General features: G+C 47.3%; 2 protein-coding genes across 5 annotated transcripts in view; one reads left to right on the top strand and one right to left on the bottom strand.

Moving 5' to 3' along the window:
• LOC132710762 (uncharacterized) overlaps nucleotides 1-27,390 on the top strand; it is a 139,707-nt gene that overhangs the window by 46,458 nt on the left and 65,859 nt on the right. The window lies entirely within an intron of this gene.
• On the bottom strand, nucleotides 1,262-18,267 carry LOC117662544 (major histocompatibility complex class I-related protein 1-like). 2 transcript variants are annotated; one of them, XM_034411989.3, is made up of 6 exons: nucleotides 18,049-18,267; nucleotides 13,966-14,232; nucleotides 12,550-12,825; nucleotides 8,892-9,176; nucleotides 6,987-7,076; nucleotides 1,262-3,237 (listed from the first exon to the last, which is right to left on the bottom strand). In XM_034411989.3, the coding sequence occupies exons 1-6, from the start codon at nucleotides 18,113-18,115 to the stop codon at nucleotides 3,182-3,184; spliced, it is 1,041 nt and encodes a 346-aa protein (XP_034267880.2). In that variant the 5' UTR covers nucleotides 18,116-18,267; the 3' UTR covers nucleotides 1,262-3,181. The 2 variants fall into 2 exon arrangements, with proteins under 2 accessions (XP_034267880.2, XP_087741029.1); XM_087884903.1 differs by lacking the exon at nucleotides 1,262-3,237 and having other exon boundaries at nucleotides 6,979-7,076; nucleotides 18,049-18,233.

Genomic DNA, 27,390 nt, shown 5'->3' with positions numbered 1-27,390 from the left:
GTCCCTCCTTCCTTTCCTTCCCACCTTCCCTTTCTTCCCTTTCTTTCCTTTCCTTTTACTTCCTTCACCATCCATCCATCCATCCATTCATCCACAATCCTTAGGATACTTTGAAAAACTAGATTTTCCCCTTAGGAATCTTTGAAAAGAACCATTCCTGGATTTGGCCTCTTTCAGCTGCAGCCCCTTGCCCTCCCAGCCTCTGCCTCTGAGGGATCCTGGCCTTCCCCTCCCATCACCCAAGAGGCCCTCCTTCCAGAGTAGCTCCAGGGTGATTCCTCCCACCCCCTCACCCCTTGCCAGTCTCCCTTTCAGGTATCCTTTCCCTCCCCCAAATGAGCTGGAGAGAACTCAGAGGCCCCTTTCAGAAACTCAATCAAATCACAATAGAGCTGGAAGGGACCTTGGAGGTCTTCTAGTCCAACCCCCTGCTCAAGCAGGACACAGAGGAGGAAAGGGCACAGGCAGATTTTGTCCTGATCACAGGGATTTCCTGTGGTTTGGCCTTCAGGTCCAACAAGTCCAATCCTAGAAAATGTTGCACAAGCTCTAGACTTCTTGGTCAGACAAATTCAGTGAATATGTTTTATTTATGTACAAATTTGTTACGTATCCAGTACAGAAACATATATTTGTTTATTATTATTATTATTATTATTATTATTATTATTATTATTATTATTATTATTATTTTATTTATATACCGCCCTTCTCCCAAAGGACTCGGGGTGGTGTACAGCCAGAATTAAAACATAAATATACAGATATCATGGTTAAAATTAATTAAAATCATTAAATAGTTTTGGCCGAATTTTAAAACCCAAAATTAAAACCCAATTTAAAATCATTCAGTTAGACAGCCCCGCCTGTTGGAACAGTAGGGTCTTGAGGGCACAGCGGAAGACCCAGAGATCAGAGATGTTACGAATGTCCGGGGGCAATTCATTCCAAAGGGCAGGAGCTCCGACAGAAAAGGCTCTCCTCCTGGGCGTCGCCAGCCGACATAACTTGGCCGACGGTACCCTGAGGAGTCCCTCTCTGTGGGAGCGGACTGGTCGGTGGGAGGCTGTTGGTGGCAGAAGGCGGTCCCGTAGATACCCTGGTCCTATGCCATGGAGCGCTTTAAAGGTGGTAACCAACACCTTGAATTGCACTCGGAAGACCACTGGGAGCCAGTGCAGCTCGCGCAGGAGAGGTGTTACATAGCCAGATCATCATGCAAACAGAATTCACTCACATAAATGGAAACGGACACATCTTGTTTTTGCAGTAAAAAAATGGATTTATTAAGAAATAAATAGATCAGTTCTATCTAAACCATATCTTGAAGTAAGAAAGGAACCCAAAGGAGAGACATAAAATTCTTTCATCTTTTTCCTAAATACTGAGGTATAAGAATAGGCCAATTCTCTCTCACACACACACACACACAGACAGGGAAACAAATTTATTTTACATTCTTTCAAGGACCAGAGGTAGAAGGAAAAAAAAAACACCTCTGGCAATCAGGCAACTCAGCTGGGATCCTCAGACCCTTTTAAAAGCATTTTTTTTACAACCTCTTCGGCCTAGAAAAAATGCTTTTAAAAGAAAAAAAAAAGACTGACAATCAGGCAACTCAGCTGGGATCATCAAACCCTTTTAAAAGCATTTTTTTTTTACAACTCTTAGGCCGAAGAGTGGTTGGAAATTGAGCATTACCTGTGTATGAGGGTTGAATGCAGCATTGGGTTCTTTTCTTTTAAAAGCATTTTTTCTAGGCCGAAGAGGTTGTAAAAAAAATGCTTTTAAAAGGTTAAAAAAAAGGCCTCTGACGATCACATCGGTCTAGAAATGAGGTAGCCTTCAATGGGACAAGAGCTCCTTCATTGGCCAGGAAGCTTATGATTCTTTCCCACAAGAGTTAGTCATTGTTCTCTTTGGATATATAGCGTGCTCTCATTCCGCAGAAGGTAGAAAGATCAGGTCATCTGGCCAAACTTCCTGTCCAGTATAGAATCCACTAAATATTTTTATTTATTTTTTTATTTTATCATATTTGTATACCGCCCTACTCCCGGAGGACTCAGGGTGGTGAACAGTCAAGATAAAAACACAAAAAACATACAAAAGTTAAAAGCTATTAAAAATAGATTAAATAATTTGGGCTCAAGAAACAAATTTAAAACATCCAATTTATATAAAACATTTAAAACCCAATTTAAAAGGGAGAGTTAGGCCAGACCAGCCTGTTGGAATAAAAACGTTTTTAGGACGCGGCGGAAGGTGCGTAAGTCTTGGATCCTCCGTATCTCCGGGGAGAGCTCATTCCAGATGGCAGGTGCCCCCACAGAGAAGGCTCTCCCCCTGGGGGCCGCCAGTCGACATTGTTTGGCCGACGGCACCCTGAGGAGCCCCTCTCTGTGGGAGCGAACTGGTCGGTGAGAGGCTACTGGTGGCAGAAGGCGGTCTCGTAAGTACCCTGGTCCTGAGCCATGGAGCGCTCTAAAGGTGGTCATCCAACCTCTCTTCAAAGACCTCTGGCAAAGGAGGATTTATGACAACATGTGGCAGCCTGTTCCACTGAGTGACAGCTTTTATAATCAGGAATTTCCTATGATTTTTATCCAGATCCTACTTCCCGGTAGTTTTAATCTACTGTTTCTGGTCCTGCCCGTTTGGGGCAACAGGAAATAAACCCATTCCTTCTTCTAGGTGATGTCCCTTCAAAGATTTGTACACTGGTATCCCATTTCTCCTTGGTCATCTTTTCTGGAGGCCAAACATCTCCAGATAACTTTAACGATTCCTCCTCATTTCCAGACGTTCGTCATCCTTACGTCCTTCTCAAAACGTGGACCAATTTGTTAATATTTCTTCTGATCGCTGCTTTGAGGTGTGCATGGGGGGCGTGGGCTACATCCAATGCCACTCAGGGTACTCTGTGTGTGTGTGTGTGTGTGTGTGTGTGTGTGTGTGTGTGTGTGTAGGGGTAAAATTTGAAAATATGGCAGAGTGAGTGTTGCAATGTAACCTTTCACCCCACTCCCAATTTTTGAATGTGTGCCCAATTTGATGCCGATACAGCAGTATGCATTGTGATGCTTTGTCCGCCATCTTGGCCAATTTGGAGCCAAGGGACTTCCTGAGTATTTTCACTTTCATTTCCCAACCCTTGAGTGCCACGAATACGCATTCCATTTCAGAGTGGCTGTGTTTGCTTACTTGATGCAGCTTCGTACCCCTTCCGCCATTTTTCTGAAAAGGCAAACAAAAAGTTAGACCCAAATCTTTTTAACCCTTTACAAAGGGCTGTGTAAGTTAATATTTTATCCAAGCCTTAAGAGTGTAGCTTCAGGGATTTAGCCTGTTCTGCCCCAGCTACGGACCCCAAAGAACGCAGCACACACAAAGTCTGTACGAACCTTATTTTACTAAATTAAATCAGTCTTTTTCAAACAAAGGCTGTTAATTAACTTTCTTAACAGCCTACAAGAATCCAAAGAATAAATAATCGTAACCTTACTATGGTTGGCAGAAGGCCCAGAAGCAATTTGCAGGAAACTGATAAGAGAACTAAGGACACGAAGGAGAGTGAACGAAGTTGTTCCCTGCAAATTGCCTCAGTCGTCCTCCTTCCTTAGGCTAAGGGAGTGGCCAATTAGCCCCAAGCCTTACTCTTGAGGAGACCTCCTCCTGAGGAGCCACTCCTGCCTTTTGGCAGCTCTGCACACCCATGCATCGAGAAGAGGCTCCTCCTCTTCTTCCTCTTCACTTATGGGAGCTTCTGAAGGCCCTGGCTGAATCCTCTGACACCACATCTTCTCCAGCCTCCTCATTGTCTGACTCAAGTGCCAGCTGCACAGGCTGCTGGCGCAGCACCACACCAGCCTCCTCGCTGTCGGAATCAGCTACTAGCTGCACAGGCCGCTGATGGGCCACAACATAGCCTTTTAATTTAGCAGCACCTAGTCTAGCTCGCAAACTATAATAGTCCTAGTTTAACTTTAGGATATAGGTTAAGGTTATAAACCTTATATAGACCATGCTTTTCTAGTCCCACCTTAGGCAGGGTAGGTGGCTGGTGGCTTTGGCCAGTCATTCTCGGTCAACCATAGGAAACAAGCCATGACGAAACACGTAGGAAAAACCTTGCCAGGAAAACCACAGGGATTGTCCAGGAAATTACCAGGAGTCCATGCTGATTTGAAGGCACACCCCATTCCCCAAAGTTTAATTTTAACTTTAGGCTTATAAGGATGAAATGGTTGCAGAGTATCCCGTACCAGAGGCACCATATTGTAGAAAGTTAGCACCCACCCCTCTCCTAGAAGGATGAAATATTTTGAGAAATATTAAAAAGGCAAAATATTATATTTCCCTGGATGAGAAAGGGAGAAACATGTTTTTTTTAAAGGAGAAAGCAGCCCCCACCCTTCTTAATAGCCCTTAGCAGATGTCAACACTTAAGAGATAAAGAGCTTATTGAGAAGTAGATAGCTCTATTCATAAGCAAATAGCCATCAGGCCGGGCTATCAACATAATAATTTTAATTGGGGTATTTTAAATTTTTGGGGTTTTAATCCGGCCAAATTTATTTAATTATTTTAATTTTTAATCATTGTTGTGTCTTGTGTTTTTAAATTGGCTGTACACCGCCCTGAGTCCTTCGGGAGAAGGGCGGTATAGATATAAATTTATTTATTTATTTATTTATTTATTTATTTATTTATTTATTTATTTATTTATTTATTTATTTATTTATTTATTTATTTATTTATTTATTTATTTATTTATTTATTTATTTATTTATTTATTATCACCCAAGATCCAACACAGGAAAAAGCTATTAAGTCGTAATAGGAATTTCCCAAGACCCTTTCAGAACACAAGCCCCTTCATTGCATCACCCCCAGCAAACTTCAACAAAACCCGGGAGCTCAGACAACCTATAGAGCCAGCTAAGACCTCTACATAACCCCTACATGGCTCCATGGGAGTCTGACAACAGCCAATAGAACAAATGTCCTTGCACAGAACAGGAAGCTCAAGTGCAAAGCCCAAGAGAAGGTCTAAAAACCTCTCACTCTCAACTCCGTGTGGTCCGCTGCACTAGAACCCATGGGGTTCTGCTTCATCAATAAATGGACCCTCTTTTCAATCGGCCTCCAGCCCCCATTTTGTCTCCAGTGCCTTTCTCCTGGCTTGGAACTGGACCAGATGGATACTTCTTCCCACAGTGTTATAAGTCATTGTATCTGACAATCAGTAAAAATCCACACAGTAAACTAATTACAGTAACTAAACACAGTAACTAATTACTTAGTTACGCACTCAGCAGACTAAGAACCATCAACCCAATTCTTAGCAGAACCAGAAGCTCAGAAGGCCAAGAAGTTGAGAGCATTCTTTCACTTGGAGAGGCCAGGAGGCCCATAGGATACAAGACAGTCACTAAGAAGGTGAGCCTTGCTTACAGCTTGTAGGATAGGGGCTGTCAGCAAGTCAACAACTGGAGCAGCTCTTCAATTTTGGACTGGGTGGGCCATGTCTGAATAGGAGAGAGAGAGTTCTGGAGGTACCTGGATGCCTTTTGGATCCAGAAGAAGTTCTGACAACTGCCCTGTTCTTCTACATTTATTTATTTATTTGTTTTAATTTGTATACCGTCCTTCTCCAGCAGGACTCAGGGCGGTGAACAGCCAGAATAAAACAGAACATACAAAATTTAAAAACAGTTTAAAATAATTAAATATTTTTGGCCGCAATTTAAAAACAAACCCAATTAAAATCAATTAAATTTAACCAAAACTGTGGGATCAAGCCAGCCCGGCTAGGTGAAATAAATAAGTTTTCAGGGCCCGACGAAAAGTCCGGAGGTCTGGTATTGTACGTATCTCTGGGGGGAGGTTGTTCCAGAGGGCGGGCGCTGCCACGGAGAAGGATCTCCCCCTGGGGGTCACCAGCCGACACTGTCTGGCGGATGGCACCCTGAGGAGGCCCTCTCTGTGCGAGTGTACTGGCCGGTGGGAGGCTATTGGTAGCAGAAGGTGGTCTCGTAAATACCCCGGCCCTAAGCCATGGAACGCCTTAAAGGTGGTCACCAACACCTTGAAGCGCACCCGGAAGACCACCGGGAGCCAGTGCAGCTCGCGCAGGAGGTGTCACATAGATTGCAGTTATCAAACGTGTGTCATGTTGCCATCACGGGACGTTTCGTGATTTTTTTTTCTTTTCGTGGAGCTGGGGTGGGTATGGCCCACATGTGATGCATCGGGGCCACGGGTTGCCAGTTTGACACCCCTGTTCCAGCAGTGAAATCCATTTACCTGCACTACTGGTTCGGGTGTGGGAGTGTATGTGTGATATGCGCATGCACGCCTCTTCTGTTCATGTAAAAAAGGGACGTAATGACGTCCAGGTGGGTGGGCGGAGCCTCCCACCACCGGCGCTACCAGTTCAGCACGTCGGATAGAAAGGGGGGGGATTTCACCGCTGCCCTGTTTTAGATGTAAAAACGAACTGGTGGCAGAAGAGCTGCTACCATTGAGCAATGTAGGACAGGAGTCTCCAATCCCCAGGCGGTGGCTAGGTAATGGGCCATGGCCTGTTCGGAATTGGGACATGCAAACAGCAGGTGAATGTATGCACCTTCCGCTTGCATGGAACCATTTCCTCTCCCCACCCCCCCCATGCCCGGGCAAGTCCACAAAGCCAGAAAGATTGGAGACCACTTGTGTAGGAAAGTCTGAAAGATATAAAATTGAGTTACCGCTTGCTTGGCTCTTTCTATTTAGAGACTTCCAGGCCTAATCCATGGGCAGGTGCTATTCTCGTGATGGGTGGGGATTGCTCTGCTCATTGATCCATGTTTAGAAAGTGTTGGATGTTATTAGTTTTGGGCACTGCCCATTATAAAAGAAGTGTTTTTCTCAGAGAATAGGAGGGAGGCTGAAACTGCCACCAAGAGGCTTCTACCAACAAGAAGTAGTCTCAGTTTACTTACTGGTGTAGAACAGGATCCCAATTACCAGCAAGACAGAAGCAGCCAGAGCACCTAGGATACTGCCCACGAGGATCCCTGTTGCAGATGAAACTAAGAAAAGAACAAAAAGTTGGCCTCAGATAGAAAGTCCATACAGAGAGTGGTAAGGACAGCCGAGAAGATTATAGGAAGCTCACGTCCTGTTATTCAGGCTACTGCTTATAAACACTATATGCTTAGAGCAGGGATGTCAAACTCGATTTCATTGAGGGCCGCATCAGGTTGTGTTTGACCTCGGAGGGCCGGTGTGTGTCTCTGTGTGTGTCGTGTGTGGGCAGGGTGGACGTGGCCCTGGTGGGCGTTTGACACAGGCTCAATATCTTTTTCCCTTCTCTGCTTCCTTTCCACAGTTCTTTACTATAACCATTTTCCTCTCTTCTACCACATATTACTGACAAACATTTATTACTTATTCTTCATACTCCACTAAACTTTTTATTTCTAAATTTATAACACATTGTTTAACAGTAAATTGCTTTTCCAGGCAGAAAAGCTATTTATACTATTGTATTTTTATTATTCAACTAATAATAAAAATACAATAGCATAAATACCATGATAATACAAGACCTACAGCAGAGGTAAATTTCCAGGATAGTAAATAGAAATGGCTGTCAATTACAGATTGTTGATTGTAGATTAAATGGACCTACAGTATGTAAAATCTGGCATTAAAATCTGTAGTATTAACATAGGATGTTGCCTGTTTTCTATCCGGATCAGGCAGTTACTTGAGGCCACATAATTGTGATCCAGTCCATTCCACTCCTGCAGCACTCTACCAGCCTAAAACGGGCCACGAGGGGAGCATGCGGGGCCTCTGTGTGGCCCATTTTCGGCCAGCAGAGTGTTGCTGGAGGCCGGGGAGGCCAAAAATGGGCTGCCAGGAGTGGGGCTGTGGGGTGCACACAGCCCGTTTTGGCCAGCAGAGCAGGGCTGGGTTCTAAATTTTTTTACCACCAGTTCTGTGGGTGTGGCTTATTTTGTGGGTATGGTTTGATGGTCATGTGACAATTCTGTAGGATTTAGCAGAGGTACTAGTCTACCAGGCTTTTAACTGCTTGCAGAGCTGTACCAGTCTACCCATTTGTTTTTTGAGCGCACTGGTCTACCGTCACACTGCCTTTTAACACTGATCAGGTGTAGGGCAGCCCTTTGAAGCCCCACGGCAAGAGTTTAAATAGTTTTTTTCCTTCTAGCCAATCAGCTGGGACTCGGGAGGCAGCGAATAGATTGGGGGCAGGGCCAAATAAAACGTAAGAATTACGTGGGAGGACCAGGCAGCTCCCAAACAAAGAGAACCGGTTCGGTGACATCATATCGTCACCACTATTGGCTCGGCCAAACCGGGCTGAACCGGGAGGAACCCACCACTGCAGCAGAGGCACTGTGGGCTGGCCCTTTGATATTTTCAGGCTGGCCCCACGGGCCAGATTTAAGCCCTTGGCCCAAGGGCCTTGAGATTGACGCCTCTGGCTTAGAGCTCGAAGCATTCTTAGAGATCCCACATGCCCACTTTATGCTCTGTTTCCGCTGCTCCCCCCTGGAAGGAAGTTTCAAAGTATTTCTAGCAGGATTACCCCATTCTGGAGCAGCTTTGTTCCCTGTGCCATCCATCTGGTAAACTTGCAAGATTCGTTTTTCTCACCATGTACATGCATAAATCCGAACTATACTGTGTTGTTTCTGTGGGTCATATAATGTATGTGGGTATATGCATAATTTTGATCATCTTAGGTGCTCTAGTTTCTAGGCTGAACCTAGATATTGCAATACGGGAAGTACCAAGAACAGTACCCCATAAATAAGTCTTAACATGCACTCCTCAGCATCCACGCACCCCGTCCTTCCACTGCCACCACTCACCTGGCTTCTCCCAGGAGAAATCCTGGGGGTTCAGAAGACCATCATGCTCCACGTGACATTTGTAGTGCTCCCTCTCCTTGGGGTCGATCTCAATGCTGAGCCAGGTGTGGTAGGTCCTGTCTGAATTGGGAGTGATCCCACCCCGGAGCGTCTCCTGCTCCAAGATTTCCCCACCTTTCCTCCAAGTGACATCAACCTCTTTGGGGTAGAAGCCGTGCAGACGACAGATGAGGATCTCCAGTCCTTCGTAGCTCCCTTTCCGGGTGACTGTCACCACGGGAGGTTCTGCAAAAATTGAAACATTCTTAATCGTCGGCCGAATGACGGCTTGAGACTCAAGAGACAGAATCTGGAGATGCAACAGGACTCTAGATCCCATCTAGCCCAAGCAGCATAGTCAACAGTGAAGGATGATGAGCAATGCAGGCCAATACCTTTGCCTGCTATTGTTGAATATCAGAAGCAGGATTGGACCATTCCTGGTCCTCTGTTTTGATATGCCCTGGGCAGGAAGCCCAAATTCTTAAGTTCTAGAATTTAAAACCATACCATCATGGTGCTTAAGCCTTACTTTCTCCCACGAGTTGTTCCAAAAGTAAATACCGTATTTTTTTGACTATAAGACGCACCTAAATTTACAGGAGGAAAACAAGAAAAAAATAGTTTTTGGCCTCCGCGTATCAGATTTTTGCCCTCCCCGACACCCAGAAGCACTCTGTATCCCCCCGCACAGCCCACTTTTGCCAAAAACACACCCATTTTTGGCAAAAACGCACCTGTTTTGGGGCTCCCAAGCCCTCGGTGTGTCGCATTTTTGCCCTCCCTGGCCCCCAGAAGCACTCTTCAGTGCTCCACAGGGCCTGTTTTTGCCAACAATGCACCCGTTTTCACCAAAAATTCACCTGTTTTTGGCCATTAGAGTGCTTCTGGGGACTGGGGAGGGTGAAAACGCGACATGCGGAGGGCTTGGGAACCCAAAAACAGGCCCGTTTTTGGCCAAAATGGGCCGTGCAGAGCATTGCAGACTGCTTCTGGGGCCGCGGAGGGTGAAAACGCAATGCACGGAGGACAAAAACGCTCGTATTCGGTCTATAAGACGCACCTAAATTTTCACCCACTTTTAGGGGGGAAAAGGTGCGTCTTCTATTCTGAAAAATGCAGTAATCCCCTTCTAGACCTGTGCATTGGATTCCATTTTCTCAGTCTTCTCGTCCTCCCTGTAAGGAAGGTCGGTGTCTCCCCTGCCCATCATACTGTGGCAAACAGGATTATTTCTGAGCGAAAGGAATTTACAGAAAAGAACTTTCTGCAAAGGATTGGGCTCTACATTCACACCATCATCTGCCCAAATTCTGGACCAGTCCAGGAATCCATGAAAGGTGATTGAGAAGAATTGCTTTTCAGCGAACTGATAGAAACCTTGAAGTGTAAGAAGACACAGAGGTCATCCAGTCCTCCCCACCGTCTAGCAAAAGCTACTGTCATAATAGAATAGAATAGAATAGAATAGAATAGAATAGAATAGAATAGAATAGAATAGAATAGAATAGAATAGAATAGCAGAATTGGAAGGGACCTTGGAGGACTTCTAGTCCAATCCCTGTTCAGGCAAGAAACCTTATACCATTGCAGACAAATGATTGTCCAATCTCTTCTTAAAATCTCCCAATGTTGGAGCCTTCACAACTTCTGGAGGCAAGTAGTTCCACTGATTAATTGTTAGAAAATTTTGCCTTAGTTCTAGGTTGCTTCTCTCCTCGATTAGTTTCTACCCATTGCTTTTTGTCCTGCCTTCAAGTGCTTTGGAGAATAGGTTGGCTTTCTTCTTTGTGGCAGCCGCTGAGATATTGGAAGACTGCCATCGTGTCACCCCTAGTCTTTCTTTTCATCAAACTAGGAAGACCCAATTCCAGCAACCGTTCTCTCTATGTTTTAGTCTCCAATCCCTTAACCATCTTTGTTGCTCTTCTCTGCACTCTTTCTAGAGTCTCAAGAGCTTTTTTACATCATGGTGACCAAAAATGGATGCAGAATATCCAAGTGTGGCCTGTTGTGGCTCCGTCCTCCGAGCCTATCTTATCAGAGGAAGAAGGCTCCGAACATGAAGGAGACGGCCAGGCCTCCCTCTCCAGGACCCTCCTCTCTGACAATGCCTCAGGTGTCTCCCGAAGGAGAAGAGATTGGCCAGGAGCCAGATGTTTCCGAGCCGTCGGATAGTGACGAAGAAACATTGTGGTTGGACCCACGCCAGTGTCGGAGAGACAAGCATGCACAGCAGAAAAGGAGGAGTGCCAGAGATTAAGCTGAGTCACTGGACCACACCCCACAGGCTATAAAAGGGAGTGTGGTGGCCATTCAGACTCTGTGACGGACAAAGCTAACCTCTGGCGAGTCACTTTGCACTTTTGGACACAACGCCTATTTGCTGTGGATTTAATTACAAACTGGACTATTCAAACTGTGTGTATTTTTGTCTGTGTTATCGGAGTAAAAGTTCTTGGCAGGCAGCCATGGAGTTGCTGCCAAGTTCCTTATCACTGACGTTGAGTGTTTGAAGAGTTTATTTAACCCTCGGCTGGCTGGTTGGGTGTGTGCGTGGTACGGGGACAGAACACGGCCTTAGCAAGGCATTACAAAGTGATATTAATACTTCAGATGATCTGTTATATAAGATAAACCAGGGGTCGGCAACCCAGAGCTCTGGAGCCACAAGTGGCTCTTTGGGCCCTTGGCCACGGCTCCCTGTTCCATCAGGTTCGCCCTGCCCCTCTTATTTCTTTTTTGGACTCCAGCCTGAAGAGGCAGGAAGTGAAGGCTGTCTTACGCGCAAATGTGGTGTGAAGGCAGGTACAGGGCAGCTTCGCTCCTGTACTCTCCTCCCCCCTCCTCCTCTCGTAACCCCCTGGCCGGCTGTGGCTGAGCTGGGAGTGTGCGCACGCATGGAGAGACCCTCCTTAAGCGAGCCACTGCCTGCCCCGAGCGCATCTTTCCTGAGCTTTGGCGCTCGTTTGAGAAGGGTCTCCCTGCACATGCGCAGCTGCTGGCTCAGCCACAGCTGTCCCTGGCGTCCTGAGAGGAGGAGAGGGACGAGGGTCGCCGGAGAGTGCAGGAGCGAAGCTGCCCTGTACCTGCCTTCGCGCCACATTTGCACATAAAGCAGCTTTTGCTTCCTGCCACTTCAGGCTGGAGTCTCCCTGTGCATGTGAATGCTCCCGGCTCAGCCACAGCTGGCCAGGGAGTTACAAAAGGTGGAGGGGGGAGGAGGATGGTCACCTGAAGGGAGGGGGGAGAGAGAGAGAGAGACATATACACAGAGAGAGAGAGAGACATAGAGAGACACAGAGCGATACTCAGAGAGGGGGTGAGAGAGGGGAAGAGAGGTAGAGGGAGAGATACAGAGGGAGAGAGATACAGAGGGGGGAGAGAGGAGGAGAGAGGGAGAGAGGGAGAGAGATATAGAGAATAGTTTTGTGGCTGGTAGGTGTGGATAGGTGGTCATGTGACTGGGTGGGAGTGAGTGACATTGAGTTGGCCACGTCCACCCAAGTTTTGTGGCTCCTGGTGCTTTTTTTTTCTGTAGGAAACGGGTCCAAGGGGCTCTTTGGGTGTTTAAGGTTGCCGACCCCTGAGATAAACCAACAAACCCACAACCCATCACCTTTTCTGAGAAGGGACTCCTTGCCGTAATTCAGGTATTTGTGCAGCCACTCAATGCAGTCTCCTTCCAGGAAATTCTTCCGGCCTTGGGTCCAGACCTGATCGGCCTCCCACCTCCGCTTGGTGACCTGGGCCCGCCAGTCGGCTGCTGTCCACGTGAGGGTCTGTTTATCCAGGCTGAGGAAATCTGTCCCATCATAGCCAAACTGAGAACTGCCTTCTTTACGTCCGTCTTGTCGTAACTCACAACCATGCATCCATTGCCAGGTGTGAAACCCTGCAAAACAAACCTTGGTGACGCTTTCATAGGTCGCTCAGTATCAGAGGTATAATGAAAGGCTCGGAATACACTATAGAGATGATCTACAGGTAATCTTCAGCTTACAACCACAATGGAGCCAGAAATCCAGCAGGTTCTGACAGGTTCTGGAGAACCGGTAGTGGAAATTTTAAGTAGTTCGGAGAACCGGCAAATGCCACCTCTGGCTGGCCCAAGAGTGGGGTGGGAATGGAGATTTTGCAATATCCTTCCCTCAGGAGTGGGGATTTTGCAGTATGCTTTGCCTGCCATGCCCACCAAGCCACCAAGCCCACAGAACCGATAGTAAAAAATTTGGATTTCACCACTGAATGAAGTCCAATATTTTTGTTGCAAGGCAAAATAGTGGTTAAGTGAATTTTGCTTGGTTCATTTTACGATCTTTCTTGCTCTGGTTGTTAAGTGAATCACTGCAATTGCTAAATTTGTAACACAGTTGTAAAGTGAATCTGGCTTCCCCATTGACTAATTGTCAGAAGGTCACAAAAGGAGATCACATGACCCCAGGACACTGCAACTGTCCTAAATATGAGTCAGTTGCCAAGTGTCTGAATTTTGATCGTCTGACTGTCGGGAAAGGGATATCGTCGTAAATGTGAAAACCTGCCATGTCACTTTTTTCAGTGACCTCGTAACTTTGAACCGTCATTAAATGAACTGTTGTAAATCTAGGACTACCTGTATTCAAACCCCAACTAATTCAGCCCTTCATGGTAGGCTGGTCAATGAAAAGGTCACTGCAAGGATTGCAGGAATCATTCTAGTAGAATAATCTAGAATAAGCTAATTATTTTATTAATTATTCTAATAGAGTCCTGTCCAAGTCTCTCTTTGTTCCACCTTATACTAAACAAAATCAAGATGTGGTTATTTGAGTTTCTTTCTCACAAGTGTTTCACTCTCCGGACCGCAAAATCTCTTGCCTAAGCTTCTTCTCAATCCTTCCTGCTCCAAAATCAGCTCTAAAACCAGTCCAATCCAAGAATCCATTGTGTAGAATCCTTGAATGGAAAAGCTGGAAGGGATCTTAAAGATCATTCAGGCTAATACCCTGCTTGGCGGGCATGCAGCAAGGCAGCCATCTTCCTGGCAACTTACCTGGGGTGTGGTTGAAGCGGTTCCAGAGGCTCAGTTGGAAGTAGAGTTCCCAGCTGTGAGAAAGCTGAGTTTGCCAGTCCCAATACTGGGCATCGTCTTCCTCCACCTTCTGAATCCAGGACCCCCGTGGCAAGTCCCTCCGGGAATCGCTATCGTACTGGACAAACTGCTGATCATCCAAGTAGCCCACAATGATAAAGCGGGGCAGGCCGTGGCCCAGTTCTGACACGCCGGTGAAGAAATAGCGCAGGACGTGGGAAGTGGCGGCTACCGGAAGAAAAGAAGCAGGCATTCGGTGAGCATCATTTGCCGTTGAACGGAACTAAAAACCTCAAAGGACTACTGTCAAACTGCAAAGCCTTGGTGAAAGGTTGAGGGAACTAGGTATGACTAACCTATGAGAAGAGAAGGAGGACATGCTAGTACTTGAGGATCTAGTACTAGTACTGACTGATTCTCCAAAGCACTCAGAAGCAATGGATGGAAGCTTGTAAAAGAGAGACCTACCATATTTTTCAGAGTATAAGACGCACATTCCTCCCCCTAAAAGAGGGTGAAAATTTGGGTGCGTCTTATACACCGAATGTAGCCCCACCCAGCCTCTGAAATGGAGGTTTCAGAGGCTGAAAAAAGCCTCTGAAACCTCAATTTGAGAAGCTGAAAAAAAGCCTCCTAAACAGGGGTTTCGGAGGCTGAAAAAAAGGCAAGGCGTAGAGCTCACAACCAATGAACCTGTTGCTAAAGTTCACCTCTGGGAACAGCTGATTGGGGGTATTCCGGGAGGCAGATCCACCCCCAATCAGCTTTTTTTCTTATTTTCCTCCCCAAAAACTAAGGTGCATCTTATACTCCGGTATGTCTTATGGTCCGAAAAATACGGTAATTTAGGAGTAAGGAGAAATTTCCCGACAACGAGAACAATTAATCGATGGAATAGCTTGCCTCCCGGAGTTGTGGGTGCTCCATCACTAGAGTTTAGGGGTTCCTTCCTGCTTGAGCAGGGGGTTGGACTAGAAGACCTCCAAGGACCTTCCTTCCAGCTCTATTCTGATTGATTGGAGGATTTCAAATATAGGCTAGACAATCATTTCACTGGGGATGACATAAAGTCTCCTGCCTTAAAAAAGATGTTGAGACTCTAGAACAATGATGGTTAATCTTTTTGCTGTCGCATGCCAAAAGTGGGAGGAACATGGGGGGGTGTCAATCACGCATGTGCCCACACCCATAATTCAATGCCCCCCGCCCCCCGCGCATGCATGCACAACCCCCATGCTCCCCCTGCTTTTAGCACGCGATGGCATGGTGGGCCCGGTAGGCCCATTTTTCACCCTCCCCAGGCTCGAGAGGCTTTCTAGGAGCCTGGGAAGGGTGAAAACAGCCTCCCCCCCCATCCAGAGGCCCTCCAGAGGCCAGAAAGAGCACTTTTCCCAACTTCCAGGAAGGCCCAAAAATCAGCTGGTGCTGGAGCTGAGCTAGAGCAACACTTGTGTGCCCACAGATATGGCTCCACGTGCCACCTGTGGCATGCATGCCATAGGTTCGCCATCACAGCTCTAGAAAGACTATCCAAAAATATGTTGGGGGAAAAAACCACCTGGAAATTAAAAAAAAAATCAAGATGGCAGCCCTCGTCACTTCCCGCCTGGACTACTGTAATGCTCTCTACATTGGGCTCCCCTGGAAGAGCACCCGGAGGCTCCAGCTGGTCCAGAACGCAGCTGCGCGGGTGATTATGGGAACGTCATGGTGCTCCCATGTAACACCTCTCCTGCGTGAGCTGCACTGGCTCCTGGTGGTCCTCTGGGCGCGATTCAAGGTGTTGGTGACCACCTTTAGAGCGCTCCATGGCTTAGGACCTGGATATTTATGAGACTGCCTTCTGCCACCGAGAGCCTCCCACCGGCCAGTACGCTCCCACAGAGAGGGGCTCCTCTGGGTGCCATCGGCCAAACAATGCCGACTGGCGGCCCCCAGGGGGAGAGCCTTCTCTGTGGGAGCTCCTGCCCTCTGGAACGAGCTCCCCCCAGAGATACGGAGGATCCCGGATTTACGTACTTTCCGTCGGGCCCTCAAAACTTTTTTATTTCATCAAGCTGGGCTGGCCTAACTCTAATTGTGTAATTTTAATTTTAATTTTAAATGGGGGATTTTAACTGTCGGGCGTATATAAATTTAAATATTAAATTAAATTAAATTAAAGTGAAATAGTTAAAGCCCTGCCCCTTTTTAAGCATCTCACTCCACATCAGCAAATAAACCACCAGCAGAATTTCACCAAATCCAAATGCTTGCTTGCTATTTCAAAATGTTCCCTTGTATCCGAGTAAAAGTGGGACCTTAAAAAAACCTTAGTAAGACCACACCTCATCCAGTTTTGGTCACCACACTATAATAAAGATGTTGAGACTCTAGAAAGAGTGCAAGGAAGAGCAACCAAGATGATTAGGGAACCGGAGGCTAAAACATATGAAGAACGGTTACAGGAACTGGGCATGGCTAGTCTAGTGAAGAGAAGGACCAGGGGAGACACGATAACAGTGTTCCAATATTTGGCACAGAGAGGAGGGGGTCAAGCTATTTTCCAAAGCACCCGAAGGCCAGACAAGAAATAATGGATGGAAACTGATCAAGGAGAGATTCAACCTAGAAATGAGGAGAAATTTTCTGACAGTGAGAGCAATCAACCCATGGGACAGAAGCTGCCTTCAGTTGTGGGAGTTTCATCACTTGGAGGCATTTGTACCCTATCATTAAGTCATTAAGGCTATTGCTTAACACATTGTAAGCCGCCCTGAGTCTCCAGAGAAGGGCGGCATATAAATCAAATTTTAAAAAAAGTGTTGTATCTTATGATTTTTGATGAATGTATCTTTTCTTTTATGTACTCCAAGAGCGTATGCACCAAGACAAATTCCTTGTGTGTCCAATCACACTTGGCCAATAAAGAATTGAATTCTATCTATTCAAGAAGGGACTTGACTGACATCTGTCAGAAATGGTGTCGGCAGGGTCTCCTGCTTGGGCTGGGGATTGGACTAGATCAGGGGTCTCCAACTTTGGCAACTTGAAGACTTGTGGACTTCAACTCCCAGAGTTCCTCAGCCACAAGTCTTCAAGTTGCCAAGGTTGGAGACCCCTGGACTAGATGACTTACAAGGTCCCTTCCAACTCTGTGAATCTGTTCGAGACCGCCTTCTGCCACTGATAGCCTCCCATCGACCGGTACGCTCCCACAGAGAGGGGCTCCTCCGGGTGCCGTCAGCTAGGCAATGTCGGCTGACGACCCCCGGGGGAGAACATTCTCTGTGAGGGTCCCTACCCTCTGGAATGAGCTGCCCCCGGAGATTTGCAGGATTCCCGACCTGCGTACCTTTCGTCGCGCCCTAAAAACATTATTATTCCAACAAGCATTATTTGGCCTAAATAATAATAATAATATTTTACTATTTTAATGGATTGTTTTATTAGAGTTTTCGGCCAATTTATTTAATTGTTTTCAATTGCTTTTAATTTTTATACTGTCATGGTTTTATTGCTGGCTGTACACCGCCCCGAGTCCTTCAGGAGAAGGGCGGTATAGAAATTTAATAAAATAAAATAAATAACATAAAATAAAAACCTCTGGAGGTCTCTTCCAGCTCTAGGATTCTATCTTCTGTGATCTAACAGAGAATACATGAGGGACCCATCCAATCACGTGAGAGGGAGGAAAGCCCCGCCCGCAGGGCTTGGGAAATTCCAGCTGCAACGCAAAGCGAAAGCTGCACAGTAGCGAGAGGGGAGAGAAATACTAAATACTATTGTTAGGCAGGGACCTCCCCACCCAGTACAAAGAAGCTCCTGGAGAAGCTCCCCTCCGCCCCGCGTCCTTGCTGGGATCTCATGCCCCTTCCCGCTTTAGACAGCTTCCTCCGGCTTCTCCCTGTAGGTTGAGTTCCAATCAATGACTGTCCGGTATTCCCAGGGTCGGGATAGCAGGAGAGGCTCTTTGATCCAGATCCGCAGCTGCTCTGCCAACGGACTTAGAAAGTGGGGGGGGGGAGTTCTCAAGTAATGGGGGTCTCTCGCCCCGCCACTCACTTGCGGTGCCCGCACCCAGCAGCAGGACGGCTGCCCCCAGCAACACGAAGAGGGATCGGGAGATCATGCGGAACCCCAAAGCCAGCCACGCCTTGCAGTGCCCCGGGCGAGCCCTACTATCAGCCGAGGCGGAAGAGCGAGCAGCTGCCAGGAACTGTCACCAGCAGCTCTTGAGGCACCTCCTGCCCCTGCGGGGAAGATGCTGGGCGGGTCTCGGAGGAGTCTCCGCCCCGGGGGTGGGAGGGCGAGAGAAAGTTCCCCGTCTTCAGATAGAGAACCCCCTCTTCAAATAGTCGCTCACAATCTGGAGTCCATCCCAGTTTCCTGCAGTAGATCCCTTATTTATATTTATATATTTATATTTTATATTTTATATATTTATTAAATTTTTATACCGCCCCCCTCTCCCGAAGGACTCGGGGCGGTGAACAGCCAAGATTAAAAAAAAAAAAACATACAATATAAACATTAAAATACGTTTAAAACAAAATTAAATCCAAAATGGCTCCCCAATTTAAAACGCCTTACCCATAACCCTATAATTAAAACAAATTTAAAATTTCCACATTAAAAGGGGGAAGATTTAGGCCAGGCCAGCTTGATGAAATAGTTTAGTTTAGTTTTTAGTTTTATTAAATTTGTATACCGCCCTACTCCCGAAGGACTCAGGGCGGTGAACAGGCACAAGATAAAATACAGAAATACAAAAGTTAAAAACAATAACAACAAATAGAAGAGTCTTAAGCGCGCGGCGGAAGGTGCGCAGATCCGGGATCCTCCGTATCTCCGGAGGGAGCTCATTCCAGATCATAGGTGCCCCCACAGAGAAGGCTCTCCCCCTAAGGGCCGCCAGTCGACATTGTTTGGCCGACGGCACCTGGAGGAGCCCCTCTCTATGGGAGCGTACTGGCCGGTGGGAGGCTATTGGTGGTAACAGGTGGTCCCGTAAGTATTTGAAATTTGAATCCATGGGCCACAGCATTCCAGATCCCTCTTTTCAGCTTCTCCAGGGCTTGGTGTGATTGGCACCTGGGCATGGTTGCTTTTGTTGTCACTTCATTAGGCAAGAATGTGGCTCGGGTAGGTTGCATGGGCTGAATTTCCCCCTTTGCCACCCCCTTAGGATAAGTGAGGTTATAGTTGCAAAGTTGAAGGCCAGGTATTTTTTTTTTTAACCAAGGTTTTTATTCTCGAAAAAAAGATTTATTTATTATTTACTTATTTTATTACATGTATTTATATGCCGCCATTCTCCCGAAGGACTCAGGGCGTTGAACACAAGTTAAGAAACAAGTACAATAAAATCATAATTTAATCCAAATAATTAATTAGTAGTAAATAATAAAGCCCGGAATCAGTCTCAGCCTATTTGTTTGAAAAGCCAAGTCTTCAAGTCCTGATGGAAGGAGCGGAGATCAGTAGCCGTCCGGAGCTCAGTAGGTAATTCATTCCAGAGGGTGGGAGCACCCACAGAGAACGCCCTACCCCTGGGCACAGCAAGGTGACATTGGCTAGCCATCAGAACCTTGAGGAGAGCGGCCCTATGTGAGCGAACAGGACGGTGAGAGGCAGGCAGGAGAAGGTCATGCAAATATCCCAGACCTAAGTCATGAAGGGCCTTATAGGTGAGGACTAGCACCTTGAAGTGGACCCGGAGAACCACTGGTAACCAGTGCAGCTCACGCAGGAGGGGTGTTATATGGGAGTAACGAGGGGCTCCCGTAACAACCTGTGCAGCTGCATTCTGGATCAGCTGGAGTCTCCTTTAAAAGATGCTCTCCTTTAATCCCTTTTGCTGCGGTGCTTACCCTGTTCTGTGGCACAAATAGAGGAGGGTGGGTGGAAATGGCTGATGGTAGTACATGTGAGGCAGGCAGTGGTGAAATCTAAAATTTGTTACTACCGGTTCTGTGGGCATGGCTTGGGGAGGAGGTAATGTGACTGGGTGGGCATGGCCAATTTTTTTTTTTACTTTTAAAACCATTTTTTCTACAACCTCTTCGGGGGAAGAGGTTGTAAAAAAATGCTTTCAAAAGGCTCTGACGATCCCAGCTGAGTTGCCTGATCAGCAGAGGCTTTTTTTCTTTTAAATGCCTCTGACAATCCAAGCTGAGTTGCCTGATCAGCAGAGGCTTTTTTTTTCTTTTAAATGCCTCTGATGATCCAAGCTGAGTTGCCTGATCAGCAGGGGCTTTTTTTCTTTTAAATGCCTCTGACGATCCAAGCTGAGTTGCCTGATTGGCAGAGGCTTTTTAAAAAGCCCATTCTTGGCTGGCAGTGTGCTACTGAAAGCTGGGGAGCCTGAAAACCAGCCACGCGGGGACCTCCTGGGGCCTCCGCATGGCCCGTTCTTGGCCGGCAGTGTGCTGCTGGAGGCTGGGGAGGCTGAAAACCAGCCACGCGGGGACCTCCTGGGGCCTCCGCATGGCCCGTTCTTGGCCGGCAGTGTGCTGCTGGAGGCTGGGGAGGCTGAAAACCAGCCACGCGGGGACCTCCTGGGGCCTCCGCATGGCCCGTTCTTGGCCGGCAGTGTGCTGCTGGAGGCTGGGGAGGCTGAAAACCAGCCACGCGGGGACCTCCTGGGGCCTCCGCATGGCCCGTTCTTGGCCGGCAGTGTGCTGCTGGAGGCTGGGGAGGCTGAAAACCAGCCACGCGGGGACCTCCTGGGGCCTCCGCATGGCCCGTTCTTGGCCGGCAGTGTGCTGCTGGAGGCTGGGGAGGCTGAAAACCAGCCACGCGGGGACCTCCTGGGGCCTCCGCATGGCCCGTTCTTGGCCGGCAGTGTGCTGCTGGAGGCTGGGGAGGCTGAAAACCAGCCACGCGGGGACCTCCTGGGGCCTCCGCATGGCCCGTTCTTGGCCGGCAGTGTGCTGCTGGAGGCTGGGGAGGCTGAAAACCAGCCACGCGGGGACCTCCTGGGGCCTCCAAATGGCCCGTTCTTGGCCGGCAGTGTGCTGTTGGAGGCTGGGGAGGCTGAAAACCAGCCATGCGGGGACCTCCTGGGGCCTCCAAATGGCCCGTTCTTGGCCGGCAGTGTGCTGCTGGAGGCTGGGGAGGCTGAAAACCAGCCATGCGGGGACCTCCTGGGGCCTCCAAATGGCCCATTCTTGGCCAGCAGTGTGCTGCTGGAGGCTGGGGAGGCCGAAAATGGGCCATGCACCACCACCCCTGGCAGCTCATTTTAGCCGGCAGAGGCACCATGCGCTGGTCCTTTGATATTTGCAGGTTGGCCCTGTGGGCCAGATTTAAGCACCCTGCAGGCCAGATCTGACCCACGGGCCTTGAGTTTGACATCCCTGATCTAATGCTATTCTTGTACCCGGATCTAATATCCTCTTCCTTGGTTACACTTTAATAATGAAAGAAATACTTGATTTTTACTGACAATGGTGAGGAAATTAGCGAGGAAAAATGCAAACTCAAAACTGTAGGTTGCAAAAACCGACCCTCCCAAAACACAGGTACTCCTCGACCGACAACCATTTATTTAGTGACCGTTTAAAGTTACAATGGCACTGAAAAAAAGGACTCATGACCATTTTTCACACTTAACGACCGTTGCAGCATCCCCATGGTCACATGATCACAATTCAGACGCTTGGCCACCGATTCATATTTATGACAGTTGCAATGTCCTGGGGTCATATGATCCCCTTTTGTGAACTTCTGACCAACAAAGTCATTGGGGAAGCCAGATTCATTTAACAACTGAGTGGCTAACTCAACTATTGCAGCAATTCACTTAACAACTGGGGCAAGAAAGGTAACATGGGGCAAAATTCATTTCACAACTGTCTCGCTTAGCAACGGAAATGTTGGACTCAATTGTGGTCGTAAATCAAGGACCGCCTGCCCCTGATTTTTGCTGACTGTCAGCCTCCACTTTTTCATTGCTTAACTGCTCGGCTGCTATGAAACGGGGAGAGGGGGGAGCTATTGGAATTCTTGGGAGGGGGGGAAGAGTGCTGGAGGAGAAGAAGGGAAGAAACTTTGCTTCAGCGTCATTTTTGAAGTTGATAACGACTCAAGGTCAACGGTCGTGATATAGCAGGAGGATGGCACCATCAGACGTGGCACCTACATGACCCCTGGGGGGGGATTGTGGATTGGATGATGGACGCTGGACAGTTGGGGGGGGATGCTTTCTGTATGTAATTTTCGCGCCTTTGCTTCAGACCTTGCTTTTCTTTGACTCCATTCAGTCCATACTCAGTAAAAGATACCTTTCTCTATGAAAATGGAGTCCGGGTTTTTCTTTCTTGGGTAATGGAAGGAGGCTGTCCTGACACTAACACTGGTAAGGAAATTAGTAGGAAATATACTCAAAACTGGAAAAACTGGTTGCAAACCGGTTGCAAAACCTGATACATGGGGGAAAACTCAGAACAATGAAGAGAAAGCATGCTAAAAGGGAATTTTTTTTAAAAAAACTGACAGAACACCACAACAGTTGAACAGGAAATGCTACCAGTGTAGCCTAGATTGCAAAGACAACAGCTGTAGCGGTTTTTGGTTTCTGTTTTTTAAAAACCTAGCTTTATTTTTTTCTCTGTCGGCATTACTTATGCCTGACTTTTCATTGTCCACAACTCAGGTGTGTCGCCCAAACTCCTGCTTCAGTCTTTGTAAGGCTCAACCCACAATCACTAATTTTTGCAAAAAAATAAAAATAAAGAAATGCTGGTGATAATATGATGCCTACAACACCTCTATTTATGGAATAAATGTGCCTGTTTTCAGAATTCCTCTGTCGGGGAAAAGTGCTTTCCAGATTTAACAGCTTAATAGAGTTGGAAGGGACCTTATAAGTCCGTGATGGCGAACCTATGGCACGCGTGCCACCTGTGGCACGTGGAGACATATCTGTGGGCAGACGTGCATTGTCCTAGCTCAGTTCCAGCATGCATGCGTGTGCCAGGCAGCTGATTTTTGGGCCATCCGGGCCCACCAGAAATCGGGAAACGGGCCATTTCTGGCCTCCGGAGGTCCTCCGGGGGGTTGGGGAAGGCCGTTTTTGCCCTCCCCGGGCTCCTAGAAAGCCGCTGGAGCCTAGGGAGGGTGAAAAACAGGCCTACCTGGCCCACCATGCCATCGCACACTAAAAGCAGGGGGAGCACAGGGGTCGTGCGTGCATGCGCGGGGGGCGGGGCACACACCCCGTGCTCCCCCCGCTTTTGGCACGCGACAGCAAAAAGGTTAGCCATCACTGTTATAGGTCATCTAGTCCAACCCCCCGCTTTCCTTATTTTTAAAAAGCTGTGAATGACTGCAAAGAAGGAAGTCTCCTTTCCTTTCTTCCTTGCCCTTCCCTTTTTCCTTTTTCCTTCCTTCCTTTCCCTCCCCTTTCTTCCTTCCCCTTCTTTTCCCTTCCTTCCTTTTCCCTTCCCTCCCTCCTTCTTTCCTTCCCCTTCCCCTCCTTCCTTCCTTTCTCTTCCGTTCCTTCCTTCCCCTTCCCCTTCCCTTTCTTCCTTCCCCTTCCCTTCCCTTTCTTCCTTTTCCCTTCCCTCCCTCCTTCTTTCCTTCCCCTTACCTTCCTTCCTCTTCCATTCCATCCTTCCCCTTCCCTTTCTTCCTTCCCCTTCCCCTTCCTTCCTTCCTTCCCCTTCCCTTCCTTTTCTTCCTTCCTTCCCCTTCCCTTTCCTCCCCCTTCTTTCCTTCCCTTCCTTCCTTCCCTTCCTTCCTTCCTTCCTTCCTTCCTTCCTTCCTTCCTTCCTTCCTTCCTTCCTTCCTTCCCCTTCCCTTCCCTTCCCTTCCCTTCCCTTCCCTTCCCTTCCCTTCCCTTCCCTTCTCTTCTTAATTGTAATTAATCCCCACCTGAATCAGATCCTTATCCCTTTGAGGAGGGAAAGGAGAGGAATCCGTACAAAGAAACCATCCAGATTCCTTCCCTTACCTGAGCTGGTAGGCCAGGAGTGGCTTCTTCGCCTCCTGAAAGAGGCCCTTGATCTGGAGGCATTCCAACCCCTATGAAGGAGCAAAAGGAGATGAAAACCTTATACCATGGACGAATCATTGAAACAGACAGGGAGATGTTCTCTTCCCTCATTGACGTTGAGTTGAAGGAGACTCAGAATTCAGCAAAGGAAGCTCTTCTTCCCACAATTCATCCTTAACACGCAGAATTCAAAGCCACAAAGTCTGGAAGGGGACTTTTAAAAGGAGAGTGGATAATTTTCATGGAGGACAATTGTTTCAGAGGCCGTGGAGCAAGGTAACCTCTGGGTTGTGTCTGCAGAGGGAATCAGATGTCAACCTCCTTTTTAGGAGTACCTAAAGGCATCAGAGTGCACACAGGTTTACTATGTGAGACAACTCAGGAGTAACAACAACAAACAGATGTTTGTAATAAATAGTGGTTTTATCTACAAAAGAATATATACAATACATACACATACTACAGGCAGAGGTCAAACAAGCAGCAATTACACAGGGAAAAACACACAGTGAGAGAGAGGCGCCCTAACAGGCTCTTAAAGGGATAATAGCCAAAAAAGCTTGCTGACTCATTCCCATCATTACATCATTGCATCAGCTGGTCAGCTCTTAAATCACTACCCTGACATGGCTGGACACAACAAGAAACAAAATGTTGGACTAGGATGGATCTGGGTCTAAACAAGTAGGGCTGTTTGACTCAGCCAGGAGTTTTAGGCACTGGAAACAGCAGCAAAGCTGGGATTTCTCTGGGGATCATCAACACGTTCTCAGAAACTCAATCCAAGGAAACCTCATACCTTGGATATTGTCCAATGTTGGCTCCTCCTGTCTGATACTCATTGAGAGCAGCGTCTGACAGGCATTGGGGAGATCCATTTCCAATTTGGGGAAATCAGCTCCGATCGCTATCAATGGATTCTGCAATTGGAATAGCCAGGATCCCACGCAGGGAGAGTAGTTAGAAGATTACGAGAGAAGGATGGGTTTTATTGTAGTTCTCCCAACTCTGTGAACATGGCACTTGGGGATGACCACCTCTCAAATAATTGACTGGAGAAGGGAAGAGACTTGCCAGCTGCCCAGTTCAGGAGTAAATAATCTAATATGGAACAGATTGCCTATTGTGGGTGCTTCATTGCTGGAGGTTTTCAAGAAAAATAACAACCTTTAAAAAAGGTTTAAAAAAAAATACCTGTTTCTTTCTAGAGAAATTCCCAGGAATGTTAATAGGACTACAAAGAACATGGTCTCTCTAAATGCTCTCAGAAGATGAAATATAGTCTCACCTGTTCTTCCTTCTTGATGACTTTGGTCTGGCTCAGGAGGAAACTTTCTGCCAGAACTACGGCGCGAGAAGTGGTCCCTGGTGTACGTTGTTGGACCAACTATCCATCTCCGGAGGCAAGATAGCCAGGAAATGCTCCACGACCATCAAGTTCAACATTTCGGCTTTTGTGTGTCTTTCTGGCTTTAGCCAATCCTGACAAAATTCATGAAGTTGGTCGCAAATCCTTCGGGGACCCTTGGCTTTCAGGTAACAGATGTTTCTAAAACGCCAACTGTGGCTTCTCTGAGCTGGTAACTTCCTCACATGGCTGGCTGGGGAATTCTGGGAGTTGAAGTCCACAAGTCTTAAAGTCACCAAGTTTGGAGATCCCTGCTCTAGATTCAGGCACCGCTGAAAGCCCTCTTTCCTCCCACCCTGGGGGCTCCTCCAGATAGGATGGATTTCAACTCCGAGAATGGATGGACTTCAACTCCCAGAATGCCGAGCCAGTTGGAATTCTGGGAGTTGAAGTCCAATCTATGGGGAGGGGCCCCTAGGGAGCAGTTAAGCTGCATTGCAGACAATTTGGTTGGCAAACTCTGGGGAGGAGAGAATGCCGAGTCCTTCCCTAACTAACTTTAAAGATACTTTCTGAGTTTACAGCATCCCAAGACTCAAAACATGGTTGTTATGGTCGCCAAGAGTTTAATTTGAGCAGCATAATAGAGTTTTTGACAGATGAAAGTGATGACTAAAGAGAGTAAATCATTGATCTTTTCCTTCTGGAACAGAATATGTCTACTATTCCTGATTCTATCGAGGCAGAAATATAGAAAGTGGCTAAGCCAACTGCACCACGGAGCAGGTGGAAAAGTCCCAAAATAACCCAACCAAGAACCAACTGATAGGGCAGCCCAAAGCTCCAGTCAAAGTTGCCCTGCCAGAAGTGCCCAAACTCCTCGTCAAAAGTTCTGCACCTGGATGCTTCAAGGATGGTGGGACATTTCAAAGGGGCTGCCCCAACTTTAAAAACCAAGTCATGTCAGTGGAATGAATCGTCGGCATAATAGAGGGTTGACTGAGTTTGGTGAGAGGGTGAGACCTCCTTAAGAGGATGGGGAAGGGGAAGGCCTTAGAGCGAGTTGGGCAGCAAACAAGTTTAACGAATTTCTGTAATAAGGCCAAGAGACTAGTTGTCCAGAGAGATGCTGGGGCCACCATTTCCACAGTTCATCATTCTTGGTCAAAAGGTATCAGTTGGCCCATCAGAAGCAGTGGAGATGCTGGGTCTTCAAGGAAAGGTAACAGTGGTGGGTTGCCCCCGGTTCGCACCGGTTCTATAGAACCGATAGTAAAACCGGCAGGAGGCCCCGCCCACTGCCCCTGACGTCATCAAAATACTTCTGTGCATGCGTAGAAGCTTCTGCGCAGGCGCAGAAGAGCGCACACAAGCATGAGCGAACCAGTAGTAAAGGTAAGTAGAACCCACCCCGGAAGGTAACCACAACCCTAGTCTAGCTACCCATTCAGTGGGGAGAAGGTGAGGGGAAAGTCATACATGATTGTCTAGGTACCATGTTGCTTGAGGAGGACCTAGCCGAGAAGAGATGGAAAAATCTACATCCAGGAGGAAAAGACCCTGAGACAGTGGAGAGGGAACAGAAGAAGGAGGTCCTCTCCTCCCCACTTCAAAATAAAGCCAGTAGGAAAAAATGAGGAGACTTCAGAGACAAGGATACAGACATCAGAACCGGTAAACACCAGGTTGCCTACCAAATGAAAATGTCACAATATGTATTTTATTATATCCCCTTATGTATCGTTTAAATGAAGATCAGATATTTGTGGTGAAATATGGTGAAATTGTCAAACATTTCAACAGGGTGTACGCTTTGATTTGCACACGAGTGTAAAATCCTACAATGGAAGGGTCAGAAGAAACATACATGCATCTAGTCCAACTGTTGTGACCAAGGCCCAAGTAATGATTACCAAACTCAATTCAGTCCTGAACAAACTTATTTTATTAAAATAGCTGAGAATTAATTCTTAGGCACCCAGAGCCATGAAAGTGAGAAGGGCAGCTCCATATATTGAATTAAAGAAATGAAAACCGATAGAAATCTCCATTTTTCTGA

The sequence above is a fragment of the Pantherophis guttatus genome, chromosome 2, assembly GCF_059756535.1.
Source record: "Pantherophis guttatus breed Tessera chromosome 2, ASM5975653v1, whole genome shotgun sequence".
Taxonomy (NCBI): domain Eukaryota; kingdom Metazoa; phylum Chordata; class Lepidosauria; order Squamata; family Colubridae; genus Pantherophis; species Pantherophis guttatus.
Note: the sequence above shows the minus strand (reverse complement) of the source record. Positions and strands in the feature narration are given on the sequence as shown.